We start from the raw sequence: 23,247 nt of genomic DNA on the forward strand, positions 1-23,247 counted from the left end.
CCACACACCCACCCACACACCCACACATCCACCCACCCATCCACCCACCCACCCACACACCCACCCACCCACACACCCACCCACCCACACACCCACCCATCCACCCACCCACACACCCACCCACCCACACACCCACACACCCACCCACCCACACACCCACCCACCCATCCACCCACCCACACACCCACCCACACACCCACCCACACACCCACCCACACCCACCCACCCACACACACCCACACACACACCCACCCACACATCCACTCACCCACCCACACACACACCCACCCACCCACCCACACACACCCACCCACCCACACACACCCACCCACCCACACACACCCACACACCCACCCACACACCCACCCACCCACCCACCCACACACACACCCACCCACACACACCCACCCACCCACACACACCCACCCACCCACACACACCCACCCACACACACCCACCCACCCACACACACCCACCAACCCACACACCCACCCACACACCCACCCACCCACACACCCACCCACACACCCACCCACCCACCATCCACCCACCCACCCACACACCCACCCACCCACACACCCACCCACCCACACACCCACCCACCCATCCACCCACACACACACACACCCACCCACCCATCCACCCACCCACCCATCCACCCACCCACACACCCACCCACACACCCACCCACCCACCCATCCACCCACACACCCACCCACCCATACACACCCACCCACCCATCCACCCACCCACACACCCACCCACACACCCACACATCCACCCACCCATCCACCCACCCACCCACACACCCACCCACCCACCCACACACTCACCGACCCACACACCCACCCACCCATCCACCCACCCACACACCCACCCACCCACACACCCACACACCCACCCACCCACACACCCACCCACCCATCCACCCACCCACACACCCACCCACCCACACACCCACCCACCCACACACCCACCCACACCCACCCACCCACACACACCCACACACACACCCACCCACACATCCACTCACCCACCCACACACACACCCACCCACCCACCCACACACACCCACCCACCCACACACACCCACCCACCCACACACACCCACCCACACACCCACCCACCCACACACCCACCCACACACCCACCCACCCACACACCCACCCACACACACAACAACAACCGCCATTCGCCACTAAGTGGCGGTGACGTCACCACGACGCTTGTGCCAGGCTATGTGCACCCTGAGGCCACGTGAAGTGTCGAACGCCCGCTGGCAGGAGGTCACGGGGCAGACCCAGGTGCCACGGGTCGACTGACTGAGATGACTGGCTGATGCACCACCTGTGCCCCCTACTGTGCCAACCTGCTGTGCTTTAGCCACCCGGCGCTCCGCTCGCTGTTGTGAGCGTCGCTCCTCCGCCCTCCGTTGTTGTTGGAGGGCGACTGCCTCCAACTGCCCAGTAGCATCCTTCACGAGCCTCCTCCACAGAGGCCGATCTTGACACCGCTGGTACCAGTCATCGGCAAGTCCACTCAGCTCCACGTCCTCCTGTACCACATCACTCCATCTCTTCTCTAGCCCGTGCCGCGCCCGCTTAGCCCCCTCAATCCGGCCAAACAAAAGCTGTTTCGGCATGCGGTGGCTGGGCATGCGGGCTACATGACCCAGCCATCGCAGCCTTGCCTGCCGGAGGAGCTCACCGATGGGACCCTGCCCAGATCTTTCAAGGATTTGTGAGCTCCTCACACAATCCAGTCTGGTTAAACCCAGGATGGATCGTAGGCAGGTCAGCCTAAATGTTTCTAACCGGCGAAGATGTTCCATTAGGGGGGTCCACGTTTCGCAAGCGTAGAGAAGGGAGGGAATGACCGTGGCCGAGAAGACCTGAAGCTTAGTGCGGAGCGACAGACCAGGTAGCTTCCACACAGCGTTACGCAACCGATGAAAAGATATTGCCGCTCGACTGATTCGGAGTGAGACCTCTGCTGTTAAACTGGAGCCAGTCATAAGCACACTGCCCAGGTATGGGAAACTCTCCACTCTCTCCACAACTGCCCCATCACCGATTGGGAGTTGTGGGGGTGGAGTGTCCGATGGTACAAAATACCCAGGCAGGTGCTTAGTTTTGGTGGGGCTGACGGTAAGGCCCCACCTCTTAGTGGCACGCTCCAGTCTCAGCAGCAGCGTCTCCAACTCCTCCTCTGACTGAGCAGCTATTACCAAGTCATCAGCATACATAACGTGGTTGAGCAATAGGGAGCCATCCCTTGACCGCACCCGGGCATCGATTAGCCTCCCATTATATCTGTACCATATGGAGATTCCCCCGGTACAGCTATTGAAGGCTTCACGAACTACGTGGTCAAAATAGATGTTAAATAATGTGGGAGCCAGAGGACATCCCTGTCGCACCCCAAGGTGTACAGGGAATGGCTCTGACTCCCGGCCACGTAGTTTTACCCGGGCCCGCTCACCATCATGAAGGTCCTTAATGATCGTGAGCAGAGGGTCAGGTACTCCAAAAGCACGAAGAACGACCCAGAGCCCAGGCCTACTGATGGTATCATAGGCCTTGACCAGGTCAATAAAGCAGAGATGTAGGTCTTGTTGGAATTCCCTACACCTCTGCTGTAGCAGACGGACAGAAAATATGGCATCTGTGCAGGACCGCCCTTTCCTGAAACCGCATTGGGGCTCCGCAAGCCTCTCCTCAGCGTGCCTGGCAAGGCGATGCTGAATAATCCTTGCCAGGACCTTTCCCGGCACACTGAGGAGTGAGATGCCCCTGTAGTTGTTACAGTCTGTGCGGTCCCCCTTCTTAAAAAGGGGGACCACCAGGGCATCCTTCCAATCCTGCGGAACCCGTCCAGTGCTCCAGACTGTTGTTATGATGTCATATAGGGCAGTCTGTGCACAAACGCCACCCTCCCTCAGCATTTCGCTTGGGAGATCATCTCTGCCCGCTGCCTTTCCTGGTCTCAGACTCCGTATCGCCTTCAATACTTCCTCAGCAGATGGCACCTCAGCCAGCCACTCACAGGGGGTGACTTCATCCAATATTTGAGGCACCGCAGCCTCAGCAGGGTCATCCTCACTTTGTGCCACGATGTTTTCCTGGCTGTGGGATTTTCCCTCCCCCAGGACCTCACAGAAATGCTCAGCAAATCTGCGAACCTGTTCCTGGGGGTCGGAAATTGGATCACCGTTTTTTCCCCTAATGATGGTAATAGGTGTGGCGCTGCAGGTTACTTTTTTGATGGAGTTAAATAGCGATTTGTGATCACGGGCCACTGAGGCAGACTCCATCTCCTCAGCAACCCGCGACCACCACCCATCCTTGCAGCGCCTCACGGCTCTCCGAACCTCCGAGCGAAGGCTGCGGTAAGCCTCCTCATTCTCTGACGTGGGATTCTGTAGCCGATGACAGTGGGCCTGTCGCTTTTTCTCAACCATCCTGAACAACTCCTCTGTCATCCAGGGTGTCTGGGGAGGTCTGGACCGCGTACCCAAAGCAGCCATTGCAGCTGCATGAGTCACAGTCCTAAACCTCGCCCATTTACCCTCGACATCAGGAGGAGTCGGGGACGATGCCAATCCCAGCCGCAAGCGATGATGAAATTCTCGCTTGCAACTTTCATCAGATAACTGAGACCAGGCCACTTTAGGTTGGAATGGGGTCCTGGGTGTACACCCACCACCGGAGTGGAAGAATGGCAGGCGCATCTTACAGATGACTAGTCGATGGTCAGAGGGCAGATCAGCTCCACGGTAGGTCCTGGTGTCAAGGACATGGGCTCGCATTCGCTGGTCCGTCACTATGTAGTCCAGCAGATGTTCTTGCTTGGACCCGGCATGCATCCATGATGTTGTGTGGATGCGCCGATGCCGGAACAGCGTGTTGGTAATTACAAGCCCATGGGCTGCACAAAAATCTAGCAGCCTCCTACCGTTGTTATTGAGCTGATCTGGCCCATGCCCTCCAATCACTCCAGACCAGGTGCCAGTATCATGACCAACTCGGGCATTGAAGTCACCCAACATGATGACTCTATCCCGAGGGGCCACTTTAGCCAGCACCTGTGACAGGAGGTCATAGAAGGCATCTGACTCATCGGCTTTGCCTGCATCCCTCCACGGATGTTCATCTTCGGTGGGGGCATAAGTAACCACGACCACCATTCCTCGCCTCCGGTTGATGGGAAGGCGAGCCCAAAGTAGCCTGGGGCTTACAGCTTCCCACACCTCACCGCCACGCTCCCACGCCCCCTTCATTCTTTTGTTCAAAAGAAGACCCACACCCTGTTGTTTGGCAGTCTGCTGCCCCGAGTAGAGGACTGTCCACCCCTCATGGTGGCAGGAGCCAGAGCCGGTCCACCGGACCTCCTGAATGCCGCATAGATCCAGGCGGTACCGGTCCAGCTCCCGACAGAGGAGTGGCAGCCTCTCCTCTGCAGTGAGCACACACACACCCACCCACCCACACACACCCACCCACCCACACACACCCACCCACCCACACACACCCACCCACCCACACACACCCACCCACCCACCCACACACCCACCTACCCACCCACACACCCACACACTCACCCACCCACCCACTCACTCACCCACCCACTCACCCACCCACCCACTCACCCACCCACCCACCTACCCACCCACACACCCACACACTCACCCACCCACCCACTCACTCACCCACCCACCCACTTACCCACCCACCCACTCACCCACCCACCCACCAACCCACCCACCCACTCACTCACCCACCCACTCACTCACCCACCCACTCACCCACCCACCCACTCACTCACCCACTCACCCACCCACCCACTCACCCACCCACCCACTCACCCACCCACCCACCAACCCACCCACCCACTCACTCACCCACCCACTCACTCACCCACCCACTCACCCACCCACCCACTCACTCACCCACTCACCCACTCACCCACACACCCACCCACCCACCCACACACCCACTCACCCACCCACCAACCCACCCACACACCCCACTCACCAGCTTCAGATCCCTTCCTCTTCTCCCCCTTCGGCCCCGCCCCCCTGCCCACAGGCCCCGCCCCTCTGCCGGCAGGCCCCACCCCCCTGCCCCTGGGGCCCACCCCCCTGCCACGAGTCCCCTCCCCTTCTTTACCGGGCCCCGCCCCCCTGCCTCCAGGCCCCACCCCCGCCGACACCCCGCTCGGCCCCTCCCCCGCCGCAGCGGTGGGGGTGAAGTTGCCGTAGTTGGTCTGGAAGGCCAGGATGAGGTCATCGGTCACCTGGGGTGGGTAGAGGGGGGGAGGGGTAGGGGGAGACAAGCCTCAGAGATCGGAGGGTGGGTGGGTGAGTGGGTGGGTGGGTGGATGAGTGGGTGGATGGGTGAGTGGGTGGGTGAGTGTGTGGGTGGGTGAGTGAGTGGGTGGGTGGGTGAGTGGGTGGGTGGGTAGGCGAGTGGGTGGGTGGGTGAGTGGGTGGGTGAGTGAGTGGATGGGGGAGTGGGTGAGTGGGTGGGTGAGTGAATGGGTGGGTGGGTGGGTGAGTGGGTGAGTGAGTGGGTCGGTGAGTGAGTGGGTGAGTGGGTGAGTGAGTAGGTGAGTGAGTGAGTGAGTGGGTGGGTGAGTGGGTGGGTGAGTGGGTGAGTGGGTGAGTGAGTGAGTGAGTGAATGAGTGAGTGAGTGGGTGGGTGAGTGAATGGGTGGGTGGGTGGGTGAGTGGGTGGGTTAGTGAGTGGGTGGGTGGGTGAGTGAGTGGGTGGGTGAGTGGGTGGGTGGGTGAGTGGGTGGGTGGGTGAGTGGGTGGGTGGGTGAGTGGGTGCGTGAGTGAGTGGGTGGGTGAGTGGGTGGGTGGGTGAGTGGGTGGGTGGGTGAGTGGGTGGGTGGGTGAGTGGGTGGGTGGGTGGGTGAGTGAGTGGGTGGGTGGGTGAGTGGGTGGGTGGGTAGGTGAGTGGGTGGGTGAGTGAGTGGGAGGGTGAGTGGGTGGGTGAGTCAGTGGGTGGGTGGGTGAGTGAGTGGGTGAGTGAGTGGGTGGGTGGGTGAGTGGGTGGGTGAGTGGGTGGGTGAGTGAGTGGGTAGGTGAGTGGGTGGGTGAGTGGGTGGGTGAGTGAGTGAGTGGGTGGGTGAGTGGGTGAGTGGGTGGGTGAGTGGGTGGGTGAGTGGGTGAGTGAGTGAGTGAGAGGGTGAGTGGGTGAGTGAGTGGGTGGGTGAGTGGGTGAGTGAGTGGGTGGGTGAGTGAGTGGGTGAGTGAGTGGGTGGGTGAGTGGGTGGGTGAGTAGGTGAGTGGGTGGGTGAGTGAGTAGGTGAGTGGGTGGGTGGGTGAGTGGGTGGGTGAGTGGGTGGGTGGGTGAGTGAGTGGGTGGGTGAGTGAGTGGGTGGGTGAGTGGGTGGGTGAGTGGGTGGGTGGGTGAGTGGGTGGGTGGGTGAGTAGCTGGAGTGGGTGGGTGGGTGAGTAGGTGAGTGGGTGGGTGGGTGAGTGGGTGGGTGGGTGAGTGGGTGGGTGAGTGGGTGAGAGTGGGTGGTGAGTGAGTGAGTGGGTGGGTGAGTGAGTGAGTGGGTGGGTGAGTGAGTGGGTGGGTGAGTGAATGGGTGGGTGGGTGAGTGAGTGAGTGAGTGGGTGGGTGGGTGAGTGAGTGAGTGGGTGGTGGTGGGTGAGTGAGTGAGTGAGTGGGTGGGGTGGGTGAGTGAGTGAGTGGGTGGGTGGGTGGGTGAGTGAGTGAGTGGGTGGGTGAGTGAGTGAGTGGGTGAGTGAGTGGGTGAGTGAGTGAGTGAGTGAATGAGTGAGTGGGTGGGTGGGTGAGTGAGTGAGTGGGTGGGTGAGTGAGTGAGTGGGTGAGTGAGTGGGTGAGTGAGTGAGTGAATGAGTGAGTGGGTGGGTGAGTGGGTGAGTGAGTGAGTGAGTGAGTGAATGAGTGAGTGGGTGGGTGAGTGGGTGAGTGGTGAGTGAGTGAATGAGTGAGTGTGGTGAGTGAGTGAGTGGGTGAGTGAGTGGGTGAGTGAGTGAGTGAATGAGTGAGTGGGTGGGTGGGTGGGTGAGTGAGTGAGTGGGTGGGTGAGTGAGTGAGTGGGTGAGTGAGTGAGTGGGTGGGTGAGTGGGTGAGTGGGTGAGTGAGTGAATGAGTGAGTGGGTGGGTGAGTGAGTGAGTGGGTGGGTGAGTGAGTGAGTGGGTGAGTGAGTGGGTGAGTGAGTGAGTGAGTGAATGAGTGAGTGGGTGGGTGAGTGGGTGAGTGGGTGAGTGAGTGAATGAGTGAGTGGGTGGGTGGGTGGGTGAGTGAGTGAGTGGGTGGGTGAGTGAGTGAGTGGGTGAGTGAGTGGGTGAGTGAGTGAGTGAGTGAATGAGTGAGTGGGTGGGTGAGTGGGTGAGTGAGTGAGTGGGTGGGTGAGTGAGTGAGTGGGTGAGTGAGTGAGTGGGTGGGTGAGTGGGTGAGTGGGTGAGTGAGTGAATGAGTGAGTGGGTGGGTGAGTGAGTGAGTGGGTGGGTGAGTGAGTGAGTGGGTGAGTGAGTGGGTGAGTGAGTGAGTGAGTGAATGAGTGAGTGGGTGGGTGAGTGGGTGAGTGGGTGAGTGAGTGAATGAGTGAGTGGGTGGGTGGGTGAGTGAGTGAGTGGGTGGGTGAGTGAGTGAGTGGGTGAGTGAGTGGGTGAGTGAGTGAGTGAGTGAATGAGTGAGTGGGTGGGTGAGTGGGTGAGTGAGTGAGTGAATGAGTGAGTGGGTGGGTGAGTGGGTGAGTGGGTGAGTGAGTGAATGAGTGAGTGGGTGGGTGAGTGAGTCTCCACATAGAGGCCCATAACGGAGGCGACAAGAGACAGAATCAACTCACTCACCCACTCACACACACTGACATCTCTCTCTCACCCACCCACTCACCCACCCACCCACCCACTCACCCACTCACCCACCCACTCACCCACCCACTCACCCACTCTCCCACCCACTCACCCACCCACTCACCCTGGGGAACCAGGCCTGACGCTGGGAATCCCACTCGTACTCCGCTCCGTCCGTGGGATCCACGCGGATCAGGGGCCCCGCCTGCTCCCCCGCCTCCTCCTCCTGCTGCTGCTGCTGCTGCTGCTGCAGCTGTAGCTGCTCGTAGAACTCGGCGTTCACTCTCCGGTCGTCCATGGCGCAGCCTGGGCCCCACCTAGGCGCCGCTGAACGGCGACGCACCGCCGCCCCTGCACGCCAAGTCACCGGCAACACCCTTGGCAGGGGGCCGGGGACACACACAGAGACACACAGAGACACAGAGACACACAGAGACACACAGAGACACACGGAGACACGGAGAGAGAGAGAGACACACAGAGACACACAGAGAGACACAGAGACACACAGAGACACACGGAGAGACACACACAGAGACACACAGAAACACACACAGAGACACGGAGACACACACAGACACACAGAGACACGGAGAGACACACAGAGACACGGAGAGAGAGAGAGACACACAGAGACACACAGAGAGACACAGAGACACACAGAGACACACGGAGAGACACACAGAGACACGGAGAGAGAGACACACAGAGACACACAGAGACACACGGAGACACGGAGACACACGGAGACACACACAGACACACAGAGACACGGAGAGAGACACACAGAGACACACAGAGACACACAGAGACACGGAGAGAGAGAGAGACACACAGAGACACACAGAGACACACGGAGAGACACACAGAGACACACACAGAGACACACAGAGACACACAGAGACACACAGAGAGAGAGACACACAGAGACACACAGAGACACACAGAGACACGGAGAGAGAGAGACACACACAGAGACACACAGAGACACACACAGAGACACACAGAGACACACGGAGACACACAGAGACACACAGAGACACACAGAGACACACGGAGAGACACACAGAGACACGGAGAGACACACAGAGACACGGAGAGAGAGAGACACACAGAGACACACAGAGACACACAGAGACACGGAGAGACACACGGAGAGACACAGAGACACACAGAGACACACAGAGAGACACAGAGAGAGACACACAGAGACACACAGAGACACACAGAGACACACAGAGACACGGAGAGAGAGAGACACACAGAGACACACGGAGACACACAGAGACACACGGAGACACACAGAGACACACACAGAGACACACGGAGACACACAGAGACACACGGAGAGACACACAGAGACACACAGAGACACACACAGAGACACACACAGAGACACACACAGAGACACACGGAGACACACGGAGACACACAGAGACACGGAGAGAGAGAGAGACAGAGACACACAGAGACACGGAGAGAGAGAGAGACAGAGACACACAGAGACACACAGAGACACACAGAGACACACAGAGACACGGAGAGAGAGAGAGACACACAGAGACACAGAGAGACACACAGAGACACACAGAGACACACAGAAAGACACAGAGACACACAGAGACACACGGAGACACGGAGAGACACGGAGAGACACACAGAGACACACAGAGACACACGGAGACACACAGAGACACACGGAGACACGCGGAGACACACGGAGACACACAGAGACACGGAGAGAGAGAGAGACAGAGACACACAGAGACACACAGAGACACACAGAGACACGGAGAGAGAGACACACAGAGACACAGAGAGACACACAGAGACACACAGAGAGACACAGAGACACACAGAGACACACAGAGACACGCGGAGACACACACAGAGACACACAGAGACACGCAGAGACACACACACAGACACACAGAGACACACAGACACACACAGAGACACGGAGACACACACAGACACACAGAGACACGGAGAGAGAGAGACACACACACAGAGACACACAGAGACACACAGAGACACACGGAGACAGAGACACACAGAGACACACAGACACACACAGAGACACACAGAGACACGGAGAGAGAGAGACACACAGAGACACACAGAGACACACAGAGACACGCAGACACACACAGAGACACACAGACACACACAGAGACACACACAGAGACACGCAGAGACACGCAGAGACACGCAGACACACACAGAGACACATAGAGACACACAGACACACACAGAGACACACAGAGACACAGAGACACACACAGAGACACACAGAGACACACAGAGACACACAGAGACACACACAGAGACACACACAGAGACACACAGAGACACACACAGAGACACACACAGAGACACACACAGAGACACACAGAGACACGGAGAGACACACAGACACACACAGAGACACACAGAGACACACAGAGACACACCGAGACACACCGAGACACACACAGAGACACACAGAGACACACAGAGACACACAGACACACACAGACACACAGAGACCCACAGAGACCCACAGAGACACGGAGAGAGACACACAGAGACACACAGAGAGACACACACACACAGAGACACACAGAGACACACACAGACACACACGGAGACACACGGAGAGACACACAGAGACACACAGAGACACACAGAGACACACACAGAGACACACACAGAGACACACACAGAGACACACACAGAGACACACAGAGACACACGGAGACACACAGAGACACACGGAGACACACGGAGACACACAGAGACACGGAGAGAGAGAGAGACAGAGACACACAGAGACACACAGAGACACACAGAGACACGGAGAGAGAGACACACAGAGACACAGAGAGACACACAGAGACACACAGAGAGACACAGAGACACACAGAGACACACAGAGACACACGGAGACACACAGAGACACACAGAGACACGCAGAGACACACACAGAGACACACAGAGACACACATACACACACAGAGACACGGAGACACACACAGACACACAGAGACACGGAGAGAGAGAGAGACACACACACAGAGACACACAGAGACACACAGAGACACACGGAGACACACAGAGACACACAGAGACACACAGACACACACAGAGACACACAGAGACACGGAGAGAGAGAGACACACAGAGACACACAGAGACACACAGAGACACGCAGACACACACAGAGACACACAGACACACACAGAGACACACACAGAGACACGCAGAGACACGCAGACACACACAGAGACACACAGAGACACACAGAGACGCACAAAGACACACAGAGACACACAGAGACACACAGAGACACACACAGAGACACACAGAGACACACACAGAGACACACAGAGACACACAGAGACATACACACAGAGAGACACACAGAGACACACAGAGACACACAGACACACACAGACACACAGAGACACACAGAGACACACAGAGACACACAGAGACACACACAGAGACACACACAGAGACACACAGAGACACACAGAGACACACAGAGACATACACACAGAGAGACACACAGAGACACACAGAGACACACAGACACACAGAGACACACAGAGACACAGAGACACGGAGAGACACACAGAGACACACAGAGACACACACACAGACACACACAGAGACACACAGAGACACACACACACAGAGACACACAGAGACCCACAGACACACACGGAGACACACGGAGACACACGGAGACACACAGAGATACACGGAGACACACAGAGACACACAGAGACACGGAGAGACACACAGACACACACAGAGACACACAGAGACACACAGAGACACACCGAGACACACAGACACACACAGACACACAGAGACACACAGAGACACACAGAGACACACAGAGACACACACAGAGACACACACAGAGACACACACAGAGACACACAGAGACACACAGAGACATACACACAGAGACATACACACAGAGAGACACACAGAGACACACAGAGACACACAGAGACACAGAGACACGGAGAGACACACAGAGACACACAGAGACACACACACAGACACACACAGAGACACACAGAGACACACACACACGGAGACACACGGAGACACACAGAGACACACAGAGACACGGAGAGAGAGAGAGAGAGGTCAGTCAGCGGAGGAGGGGAGGAGGAGGAGGCTGGTGACTGCCGGGCGGTGCCAGGCTGGATGCACGGGGGCGAGGCCCCTGGCTGGGGCGGCTGGAAGGTGGTCCGCATGCTACAGCTACCGAGGGCGGAGGAGCTACGCTCGCAAACACAACGGGGGGAGGGGAGGAGAGATCTAAGGGGGCGGGAAGTTGGCACGGGTGGGGTGGGGAGGGAGGGGGCACAGGAGGTGGAGCTGCACCTAGCCTGGCACGGCAGTACAACCAATGGCACCTGCAGGGTCTGTCACGTGGCCTCCTCCTCATGCACCTAGCCTGGCACGGCAGTACAACCAATGGCACCTGCAGGGTCTGTCACGTGGCCTCCTCCTCATGCACCTAGCCTGGCACGGCAGTACAACCAATGGCACCTGCAGGGTCTGTCACGTGGCCTCCTCCTCATGCACCTAGCCTGGCACGGCAGTACAACCAATGGCACGTGCAGGGTCTGTCACGTGGCCTCCTCCTCATGCACCTAGCCTGGCACGGCAGTACAACCCATGGCACCTGCAGGGTCTGTCACGTGGCCTCCTCCTCATGCACCTAGCCTGGCACGGCAGTACAACCAATGGCACCTGCAGGGTCTGTCACGTGGCCTCCTCCTCATGCACCTAGCCTGGCACGGCAGTACAACCCATGGCACCTGCAGGGTCTGTCACGTGGCCTCCTCCTCATGCACCTAGCCTGGCACGGCAGTACAACCAATGGCACCTGCAGGGTCTGTCACGTGGCCTCCTCCTCATGCACCTAGCCTGGCACGGCAGTACAACCAATGGCACCTGCAGGGTCTGTCACGTGGCCTCCTCCTCATGCACCTAGCCTGGCACGGCAGTACAACCAATGGCACGTGCAGGGTCTGTCACGTGGCCTCCTCCTCATGCACCTAGCCTGGCACGGCAGTACAACCAATGGCACCTGCAGGGTCTGTCACGTGGCCTCCTCCTCATGCACCTAGCCTGGCACGGCAGTACAACCAATGGCACCTGCAGGGTCTGTCACGTGGCCTCCTCCTCATGCACCTAGCCTGGCACAGCAGTACAACCAATGGCACCTGCAGGGTCTGTCACGTGGCCTCCTCCTCATGCACCTAGCCTGGCACGGCAGTACAACCCATGGCACCTGCAGGGTCTGTCACGTGGCCTCCTCCTCATGCACCTAGCCTGGCACGGCAGTACAACCAATGGCACCTGCAGGGTCTGTCACGTGGCCTCCTCCTCATGCACCTAGCCTGGCACGGCAGTACAACCCATGGCACCTGCAGGGTCTGTCACGTGGCCTCATCCTCATGCACCTAGCCTGGCACAGCAGCAGCAGCAGTCAACTCATGGCACCTGCTGGGTCTGTCCCGTGACCTCCTCCTCATGCACCTAGCCTGGCACGGCATTCAACCCATGGCACCTGCTGGGTCTGTCACGTGACCTCATGCACCTAGCCTGGCACAGCAGTACAACCCATGTCACCTGCAGGGTCTGTCACGTGACCTCCTGCACCTAGCTTGGCACGGCAGTACAACCAATGGCACCTGCAGGGTCTGTCACGTGACCTCCTCCTCATGCACCTAGCCTGGCACAGCAGCAGTCAATCCATGGCAGCTGCTGGGTGAGTGGGTGAGTGAGTGGGTGGGTGAGTGGGTGGGTGGGTTGGTGAGTGGGTTGGCGAGTGGGTAGCTGGGTGAGTGGGTAGCTGGGTGAGTAAGTGGCTGGGTGAGTGGCTGGGTGAGTGGGTTGGTGAGTGGGTTGGTGAGTGGGTTGGTGAGTGGGTGGGTGACTGGGTGAGTGGCTGGGTGAGTGACTGGGTGAGTGGCTGGGTGAGTGGGTTGGTGAGTGGGTGGGTGATTGACTGGGTGAGTGGCTGGGTGAGTGGGTTGGTGAGTGGGTTGGTGACTGGGTGGGTGAGTGAGTAGGTTGGTGAGTAGCTGGGTGAGTGACTGGGTGGGAGAGTGATTGACTGGGTGAGTGGCTGGGTGAGTGGGTTGGTGAGTGGGTGAGTGGGTTGGTGAGTGGGTAGCTGGGTGAGTGGCTGGGTGAGTAAGTGGCTGGGTGAGTAAGTGGCTGGGTGAGTGGGTTGGTGAGTGGGTTGGTGAGTGAGTGGGTTGGTGAGTGGGTGGGTGAGTGACTAGGTGAGTGGCTGGGTGAGTGACTGGGTGAGTGGCTGGGTGAGTGGGTTGAGTGGCTGGGTGATTGACTGGGTGAGTGGCTGGGTGAGTGGGTTGGTGAGTGGGTTGGTGACTGGGTGGGTGAGTGAGTAGGTAGGTGAGTAGCTGGGTGAGTGACTGGGTGGGTGAGTGATTGACTGGGTGAGTGGCTGGGTGAGTGGGTGGGTGAGTGGCTGGGTGATTGACTGGGTGATTGACTGGGTGAGTGGGTTGGTGAGTGGGTTGGTGACTGGGTGGGTGAGTGAGTAGGTTGGTGAGTAGCTGGCTGAGTGACTGGGTGGGTGAGTGATTGACTGGGTGAGTGGCTGTGTGAGTGGGTGGGTGAGTGGCTGGGTGATTGACTGGGTGAGTGGGTTGGTGAGTGGGTTGGTGACTGGGTGGGTGAGTGGGTTGGTGAGTGACTGGGTGGGTGAGTGGGTGAGTGGGTGGGTGAGTGGGTTGGTGAGTGAGTGGGTGAGTGGCTGGGTGAGTGGGTTGGTGAGTAGCTGGGTGATTTACTGGGTGATTGACTGGGTGAGTGGCTGGGTGAGTGGGTTGATGACTGGGTGGGTGAGTGAGTGGGTTGGTGAGTAGCTGGGTGAGTGACTGGGTGGGTGAGTGATTGACTGGGTGAGTGGGTTGGTGAGTGAGTGGGTGAGTGGCTGGGTGAGTGGGTTGGTGAGTGGGTTGTTGAGTAGCTGGGTGATTGACTGGGTGATTGACTGGGTGAGTGGGTTGGTGAGTGGGTTGGTGACTGGGTGGGTGAGTGAGTGGGTGGGTGAGTAGCTGGGTGAGTGACTGGGTGTCTGTATAAACATGGAAATTCCATTCGAGGAGAGACAAAGGCGGCCGTGCGTGTAGCCGGCCACCCACCCCTTAGCTAAAATCACTCGCCCCTACAGCCTGCACGAGGCTACACAGGGCAGCGTTGTCTCGTGTGTGTACGGTACAATAATTCGCGTCTGTTAACCGCTATTAGAACACAAATAACAATGTTTAAAGCACGGCAACGTCACAATTAAAGCCTATAACCCACGAGTAATATAAAAAAAATATCATTGCAAGTGTACCAATGTTAACTTCGGAGTAAGCTGTAATCACCAGGCCTCGCCTCACGTTAGGGGACCACGGTCTCGCCTAGCGACTCCGGGCCACCGAGCCGGGCCTGAGATCCAGGCGAGCACCGAGGCTGAGGCCTAAACAACCTCCTCACCAACCACCCCCCCCATAACGCCACGGCCGCCTCGCTCCTCGGCGCTTATTAATTCTTGAACGATTAATTTTTGCAAGCGAACAAAATCTAATTGCTAATCAATGAGTTTTCGTGCAAATATTTGCGAGTTGAACGATCTTGTAAATGTCGCTTTTTACCTCACGAAAGCGACTTAGGGATGATTTGGCGCCAAACCGGAACCGGTTCCTTCAAGATCCGGGTACTCGGCAATGCAATCTATTTGGGGGGTTGCACATCCGGGTACTTTGCAATGTAATCTAATAGGGGATTGGACATCCGGGTACTTTGCAATGTAATCTAATAGGGGATTGGACATCCGGGTACTTGGCAATGTATTCTAATAGGGGATTAGACATCCGGGTACTAGGTAATGTCATCTAATAGGGGATTGGACATCCGGGACACTTTGCAATGTAATCTAATAGGGGATTGGACATCCGGGTACTTGGCAATGTAATCTAATAGGGGATTGGACATCCGGGTACTAGGCAATGTAATCTAATAGGGGATTGGACATCCGGGTACTAGGCAATGTAATCTAATAGGAGATTGGACATCCGGATACTAGGCAATGTAATCTAATAGGGGATTGGACATCCGGGTACTAGGCAATGTAATCTAATAGGGGATTGGACATCCGGGTACTAGGCAATGCAATCTAATAGGGGATTGGACATCCGGGTACTTTGCAATGTAATCTAATAGGGGATTGGACTTCCGGGTACTTTGCAATGTAATCTAATAGGGGATTGGACTTCCGGGTACTTGGCAATGTAATCTAATAGGGGATTGGACATCTGGGTACTAGGCAATGTAATCTAATAGGGGATTGGACATCCGGGTACTAGGCAATGTAATCTAATAGGGGGTTGGACATCCGGGTACTTTGCAATGTAATCTAATAGGGGATTGGACATCCGGGTACTTTGCAATGTAATCTAATAGGGGATTGGACTTCCGGGTACTTGGCAATGTAATCTAATAGGGGATTGGACATCTGGGTACTAGGCAATGTAATCTAATAGGGGATTGGACATCCGGGTACTAGGCAATGTAATCTAATAGGGGGTTGGACATCCGGGTACTTTGCAATGTAATCTAATAGGGGATTGGACATCCGGGTACTAGGCAATGTAATTTAATAGGGGATTGGACATCCGGGTACTAGGCAATGTAATCTAATAGGGGATTGGACATCCGGGTACTTTGCAATGTAATCTAATAGGGGATTGGACATCCGGGTACTAGACAATGTAATCTAATAGGAGATTGGACATCCGGGTACTTTGCAATGTAATCTAATAGGGGATTGGACATCCGGGTACTAGGCAATGTAATCTAATAGGGGATTGGACATCCGGGTACTAGGCAATGCAATCTAATAAGGGATTGGACATCCGGGTACTTTGCAATGTAATCTAATAGGGGATTGGACTTCCGGGTACTTGGCAATGTAATCTAATAGGGGATTGGACATCTGGGTACTAGGCAATGTAATCTAATAGGGGATTGGACATACGGGTACTTTGCAATGTAATCTAATAGGGGATTGGACATCCGGGTACTTGGCAATGTAATCTAATAGGGGATTGGACATCCGGGTACTAGGCAATGTAATCTAATAGGGGATTGGACATCCGGGTACTAGGCAATGTAATCTAATAGGGGATTGGACATCCGGGTACTTTGCAATGTAATCTAATAGGGGAATGGACATCCGGGTACTTGGCAATGTAATCTAATAGGGATTAGACATTGAAGTCTATGGGAGCCTTTAACATTGAAGTCTATGGGTGGGTGAGTAAGTAGGTGAGTAAGTGAGTGGGTGGGTGAGTGAGTGAGTTGGTGAGTGAGTGAGTGGGTGAGTGAGTGGGTGAGTGAGTGAGTGGGTGAGTGAATGAGTGGGTGAGTGAGTGAGTGGGTGAGTAACTGGGTGGGTGAGTGGGTGGATAAGTGGGTGAGTGAGTGGGTGAGTGAGTGCGTGAGTGAGTGGGTGAGTGAGTGAGTGAGTGGGTGAGTGAGTGAGTGGGTGAGTAACTGGGTGGGTGAGTGGGTGGATAAGTGGGTGAGTGAGTGGGTGAGTGAGTGCGTGAGTGAGTGAGTGGGTGAGTGAGTGAGTGAGTGGGTGAGTGAGTGAGTGGGTGAGTGAGTGGGTGAGTGAGTGGGTGAGTGGGTGAGTAAGTAGGTGATTAAGTGAGTGAGTGGATGAGTGAGTGGGTGAGTAAGTGAGTGAGTGGGTGAGTGAGTGGGTGAGTGAGTGGGTGAGTGAGTGGGTGGGTGAGTGAGTGGGTGGGTGAGTAAGTGAGTGAGTGGGTGAGTGAGTGGGTGAGTGAGTGGGTGAGTGAGTGAGTAACTGGGTGGGTGAGTGGGTGGGTGAGTGGGTGAGTAAGTGGGCGAGTGAGTGAGTGGGTGGGTGAGTGAGTGGGTGAATGAATGAGTGGGTGGGTGAGTGAGTGAGTGGGTGAGTAACTGGGTGAGTAACTGGGTGGGTGAGTGGATGAGTGAGTGGGCGAGTGAGTGGGTGAGTGAGTGAGTGACGCTGATCTCGATGTAATGCAGTACAGAGCATTCGCCACAAGAGGCCGCTATACCAATGCACAGAGACTCACAGAGACGTACAGACTCACACACCGACTTACAGACTCACTCACAGACTCACTCACAGACTCACTCAGAGACTCACTCAGAGACTCACTCAGAGACTCACTCACAGACTCACTCAGAGACTCACCCACAGACTCACTCACAGACTCACTCAGAGTCTCACACACCGACTCACAGACTCACTCAGAGACTCACTCACAGACTCACTCAGAGACTCACTCACACACCGACTCACAGACTCACTCAGAGACTCACTCACAGACTCACTCACAGACTCACACAGAGACTCACTCAGAGACTCACTCACAGACTCACTCACAGACTCACTCAGAGACTCACTCAGAGACTCACACATAGAATCACTCACAGACTCACCCACAGACTCACTCAGAGACTCATTCAGAGACTCACTCACAGACTCACTCACAGACTCACTCAGAGACTCACTCACAGACTCACTCTGAGACTCACTCAGAGACTCACTCGCAGACTTACTCAGAGATTCACTCAGAGAATCACTCAGAGACTCACTCACAGCCTCACTCAGAGACTCACACACCGACTCACAGACTCACTCAGAGACTCACTCACAGACTCACTCAGAGACTCACTCACACACCGACTCAAAGACTCACTCAGAGACTCACTCACAGACTCACTCACAGACTCACACATAGACTCAATCAGAGACTCACTCACAGACTCACTCACAGACTCACTCAGAGATTCACTCAGAGACTCACACATAGAATCACTCACAGACTCACCCACAGACTCACTCAGAGACTCACTCAGAGACTCACTCAAGACTCACTCAGAGACTCACTCAGAGACTCACACATAGAATCACTCACAGACTCACCCACAGACTAACTCACAAACTCACTCAGAGATTCACTCACAGACTCACTCAGAGACTCACTCATAGACTCACTCACAGACTCACTCAGAGACTCACTCAGAGACTCACTCACAGACTCACACAGAGACTCACTCAGAGACTCATACAGAGACTCACACAGAGACTCACTCAGAGACTCACTCACAGACTCACTCACAGACTCACTCACTCACTCAGAGACTCACTCACAGACACACACAGAGACTCACTCAGAGACTCACACAGAGACTCACTCAGAGACTCACTCAGAGACTCACTCAAAGACTCACTCAGAGACTCACTCACAGACTCACTCACTCACTCACAGACTCACTCACAGACTCACTCACAGACTCACACAGAGACTCACTCACAGACTCACTCACGAACTCACTCAGAGACTCACTCAGAGACTCACTCACAGACTCACACAGAGACTCACTCAGAGACTCATACAGAGACTCACACAGAGACTCACTCAGAGACTCACTCACAGACTCACTCACAGACTCAGAGACTCACTCACAGACTCACACAGAGACTCACTCAGAGACTCACACAGAGACTCACTCAGAGACTCACTCAGAGACTCACTCAAAGCCTCACTCAGAGACTCACTCACAGACTCACTCACTCACTCACAGACTCACTCACAGACTCACTCACAGACTCACACAGAGGCTCACTCACAGACTCATTCACAGACTCACTCACAGACTCACAGACTCACTCACAGACTCACACAGAGACTCACTCAGAGACTCACTCACAGTCTCACGCAGAAATTCACTCACAGACTCACTCACAGACTCACTCACAGACTCACTCAGAGACTCACTCACATACTCACTCACAGACTCACACAGAGACTCACTCAGAGACTCACACATAGACTCATACAGAAACTCACTCAGAGACTCACTCACAGACTCACTCACAGACTCACTCACAGACTCACACAGATACTCACTCAGAGACTCATACAGAGACTCACACAGAGACTCACTCACAGACTCACTCACAGACTCACTCACTCACAGACTCACACAGAGACTCACTCACAGACTCACTCACAGACTCACTCACTCCCTCACAGACTCACAGACTCACTCACAGACTCACACAGAGACTCACTCACAGACTCACTCACTCACAGACTCACAGACTCACTCACAGACTCACACAGAGACTCACAGACTCACTAAGAGACTCACAGACTCACTCACAGACTCACCCACAGACTCACACAGAGACTCACTCACAGACTCACTCACAGACTCACTCACTCACAGACTCACTCACAGACTCACACAGAGACTCACTCACAGACTCACTCACAGACTCACTCACTCACTCACAGACTCACTCACAGACTCACTCACTCACAGACTCACTCACAGACTCATACAGAGACTCACTCACAGACTCACACAGAGACTCACTCACAGACTCACACAGAGACTCACTCACAGACTCACACAGAGACTCACTCACAGACTCACTCAGAGACTCACTCACTCAGAGACTCACAGACTCACTAAGAGACTCACAGACTCACTCACAGACTCACTCACAGACTCACACAGAGACTCACTCACAGACTGACTCACAGACTCACTCACTCACAGACTCACACAGAGACTCACTCACAGACTCACTCACAGACCCACTCACTCCCTCACAGACTCACAGACTCACTCACAGACTCACACAGAGACTCACTCACAGACTCACTCACTCACAGACTCACAGACTCACTCACAGACTCACACAGAGACTCACAGACTCACTAAGAGACTCACAGACTCACTCACAGACTCACCCACAGACTCACACAGAGACTCACTCACAGACTCACTCACAGACTCACTCACTCACAGACTCACACAGAGACTCACTCACAGACTCACTCACAGACTCACTCACTCCCTCACAGACTCACTCACATACTCACACAGAGACTCACTCACAGACTCACTCACTCACAGACTCACAGACTCACTCACAGACTCACACAGAGACTCACAGACTCACTAAGAGACTCACAGACTCACTCACAGACTCACCCACAGACTCACACAGAGACTCACTCACAGACTCACTCACAGACTCACTCACTCACAGACTCACTCACAGACTCACACAGAGACTCACTCACAGACTCACTCACAGACTCACTCACTCACTCACAGACTCACTCACAGACTCACTCACTCACAGACTCACTCACAGACTCATACAGAGACTCACTCACAGACTCACACAGAGACTCACTCACAGACTCACACAGAGACTCACTCACAGACTCACACAGAGACTCACTCACAGACTCACTCAGAGACTCACCCACTCAGAGACTCACTCACAGACTCACACAGAGACTCACTCAGAGACTCACTCAGAGACTCACTCACAGACTCACTCAGAGACTCACTCAGAGACTCACTCACAGACTCACTCAGAGACTCACTCAGAGACTCACTCACAGACTCACTCACAGACTCACAGACTCACTCACAGACTCACTCACAGACTCACTCACTCACAGACTCACTCACTCACTCACAGACTCACTCACAGACTCACTCACTCAAAGACTCACTCACAGACTCACTCACTCACAGACTCACTCAGACTCACTCACAGACTCACTCACTCACAAACTCACATAGAGACTCACTCACAGACTCACTCACAAACTCACTCACTCACTCACAGACTCACTCACAGACTCACTCACTCACAGACTCACTCACTCACTCACAGACTCACTCAGAGACTTACTCACAGACTCACTCACAGACTCACTCACAGACTCACTCAGAGACTCACTCACAGACTCACTCAGAGACTCACTCAGAGACTCACACAGAGACTCACTCAGGGACTCACTCACAGACTCACTCACAGACTCACACAGAGACTCACAGACTCACTAAGAGACTCACAGACTCACTCACAGACTCACTCACAGACTCACACAGAGACTCACTCACAGACTCACTCACAGACTCACTCACTCACAGACTCACACAGAGACTCACTCACAGACTCACTCACAGACTCACTCACTCCCTCACAGACTCACAGACTCACTCACAGACTCACACAGAGACTCACTCACAGACTCACTCACAGACTCACAGACTCACTCACAGACTCACACAGAGACTCACAGACTCACTAAGAGACTCACAGACTCACTCACAGACTCACCCACAGACTCACACAGAGACTCACTCACAGACTCACTCACAGACTCACACAGAGACTCACTCACAGACTCACTCACAGACTCACTCACTCACAGACTCACTCACAGACTCACTCACTCACTCACAGACTCACTCACAGACTCATACGGAGACTCACTCACAGACTCACACAGAGACTCACTCACAGACTCACTCACAGACTCACTCAGAGACTCACTCACAGACTCACACAGAGACTCACTCACAGACTCACTCAGAGACTCACTCACAGACTCACTCACAGACTCACTCAGAGACTCACTCACAGACTCACTCACAGACTCACTCAGAGACTCACTCAGAGACTCACTCAGAGACTCACTGCCAAGATCAGTGACTAAGAACCAATAATTGAACCCCATCGTTCACCATTCTCTAGGTCGACTCAACCTCAAATGAGTGACGTGGTGTAGCGGTGGTGGTGTAGCGGTGGTGGTGTAGTGGTGGTGTAGCAGTGGTGGTGGTGATGGTGGTGTAGTGGTGGTGGTGGAGCGGTGGTGGTGGTGTAGCGGTGGTGGTGGTGGTGTAGCGGTGATTGTGGTGTAGTGGTTGTGTAGCGGTGGTGGTAGTGGTGTAATGGTGGTGTAGCGGTGGTGGTGTAGCGGTGGTGGTGATGGTGGTGTAGTGGTGGTGGTGGAGCGGTGGTGGTGGTGTAGCGGTGATTGTGGTGTAGTGGTGGTGTAGCGGTAGTGGTGGTGGTGTAGCGGTGGTGTAGCGATGGTGGTGTAGTGGTGGTGGTGGTGTAGCGGTAGTGGTGGTGGTGTAGCGGTGATTGTGGTGTAGTGGTGGTGTAGCGGTGGTGGTAGTGGTGTAGCGGTGGTGGTGGTGTAGCGGTGGTGGTAGTGGTGGTGATGGTGGTGTAGCGGTGGTGGTGGTGGTGTAGCGGTGGTGGTGGTGTAGTGGTTGTGTAGCGGTGGTGGTGTAATGGTGGTGTAGCGGTGGTGGTGTAGCGGTGGTGGTGGTGTAGCGGTGGTGGTAGTGGTGTAGCGGTGATAGTGGTGTAGTGGTGGTGTAGAGGTGGTGTAGCGGTGGTGGTAGTGGTGTAGTGGTTGTGTAGCGGTGGTGGTGTAATGGTGGTGTAGCGGTGGTGGTGGTGTAGCGGTGATTGTGGTGTAGTGGTTGT

At 55.5% G+C, this 23,247-nt stretch overlaps 1 protein-coding gene and 1 long non-coding RNA gene across 2 annotated transcripts in view; both read right to left on the bottom strand.

The window, feature by feature from the left end:
• The window catches only part of LOC116958175 (17S U2 SnRNP complex component HTATSF1), a 54,173-nt gene extending 41,851 nt beyond the window's left edge, over positions 1 to 12,322 (bottom strand). The window contains exons 1-3 of the mRNA XM_076058427.1: positions 12,254 to 12,322; positions 7,960 to 8,212; positions 5,034 to 5,295 (exon numbers count right to left, since the gene is read on the bottom strand). Coding sequence (XP_075914542.1) covers positions 5,034 to 5,295; positions 7,960 to 8,212; positions 12,254 to 12,285 — 547 coding nt within the window. The 5' untranslated portion in view covers positions 12,286 to 12,322. The remainder of the gene's footprint in view (positions 1 to 5,033; positions 5,296 to 7,959; positions 8,213 to 12,253) is intronic.
• Positions 1 to 23,247, bottom strand: part of LOC142908148 (uncharacterized) — a 219,794-nt gene that overhangs the window by 192,725 nt on the left and 3,822 nt on the right. The gene's annotated exons all lie outside the window — the stretch shown is intronic.

The sequence above is a fragment of the Petromyzon marinus genome (genome assembly GCF_048934315.1).
Source record: "Petromyzon marinus isolate PM22_M1 ecotype Great Lakes invasive population chromosome 73 unlocalized genomic scaffold, UKy_Petmar_22M1.pri1.0 chr73_unloc.5, whole genome shotgun sequence".
Classification (NCBI taxonomy): Eukaryota; Metazoa; Chordata; class Hyperoartia; order Petromyzontiformes; family Petromyzontidae; genus Petromyzon; species Petromyzon marinus.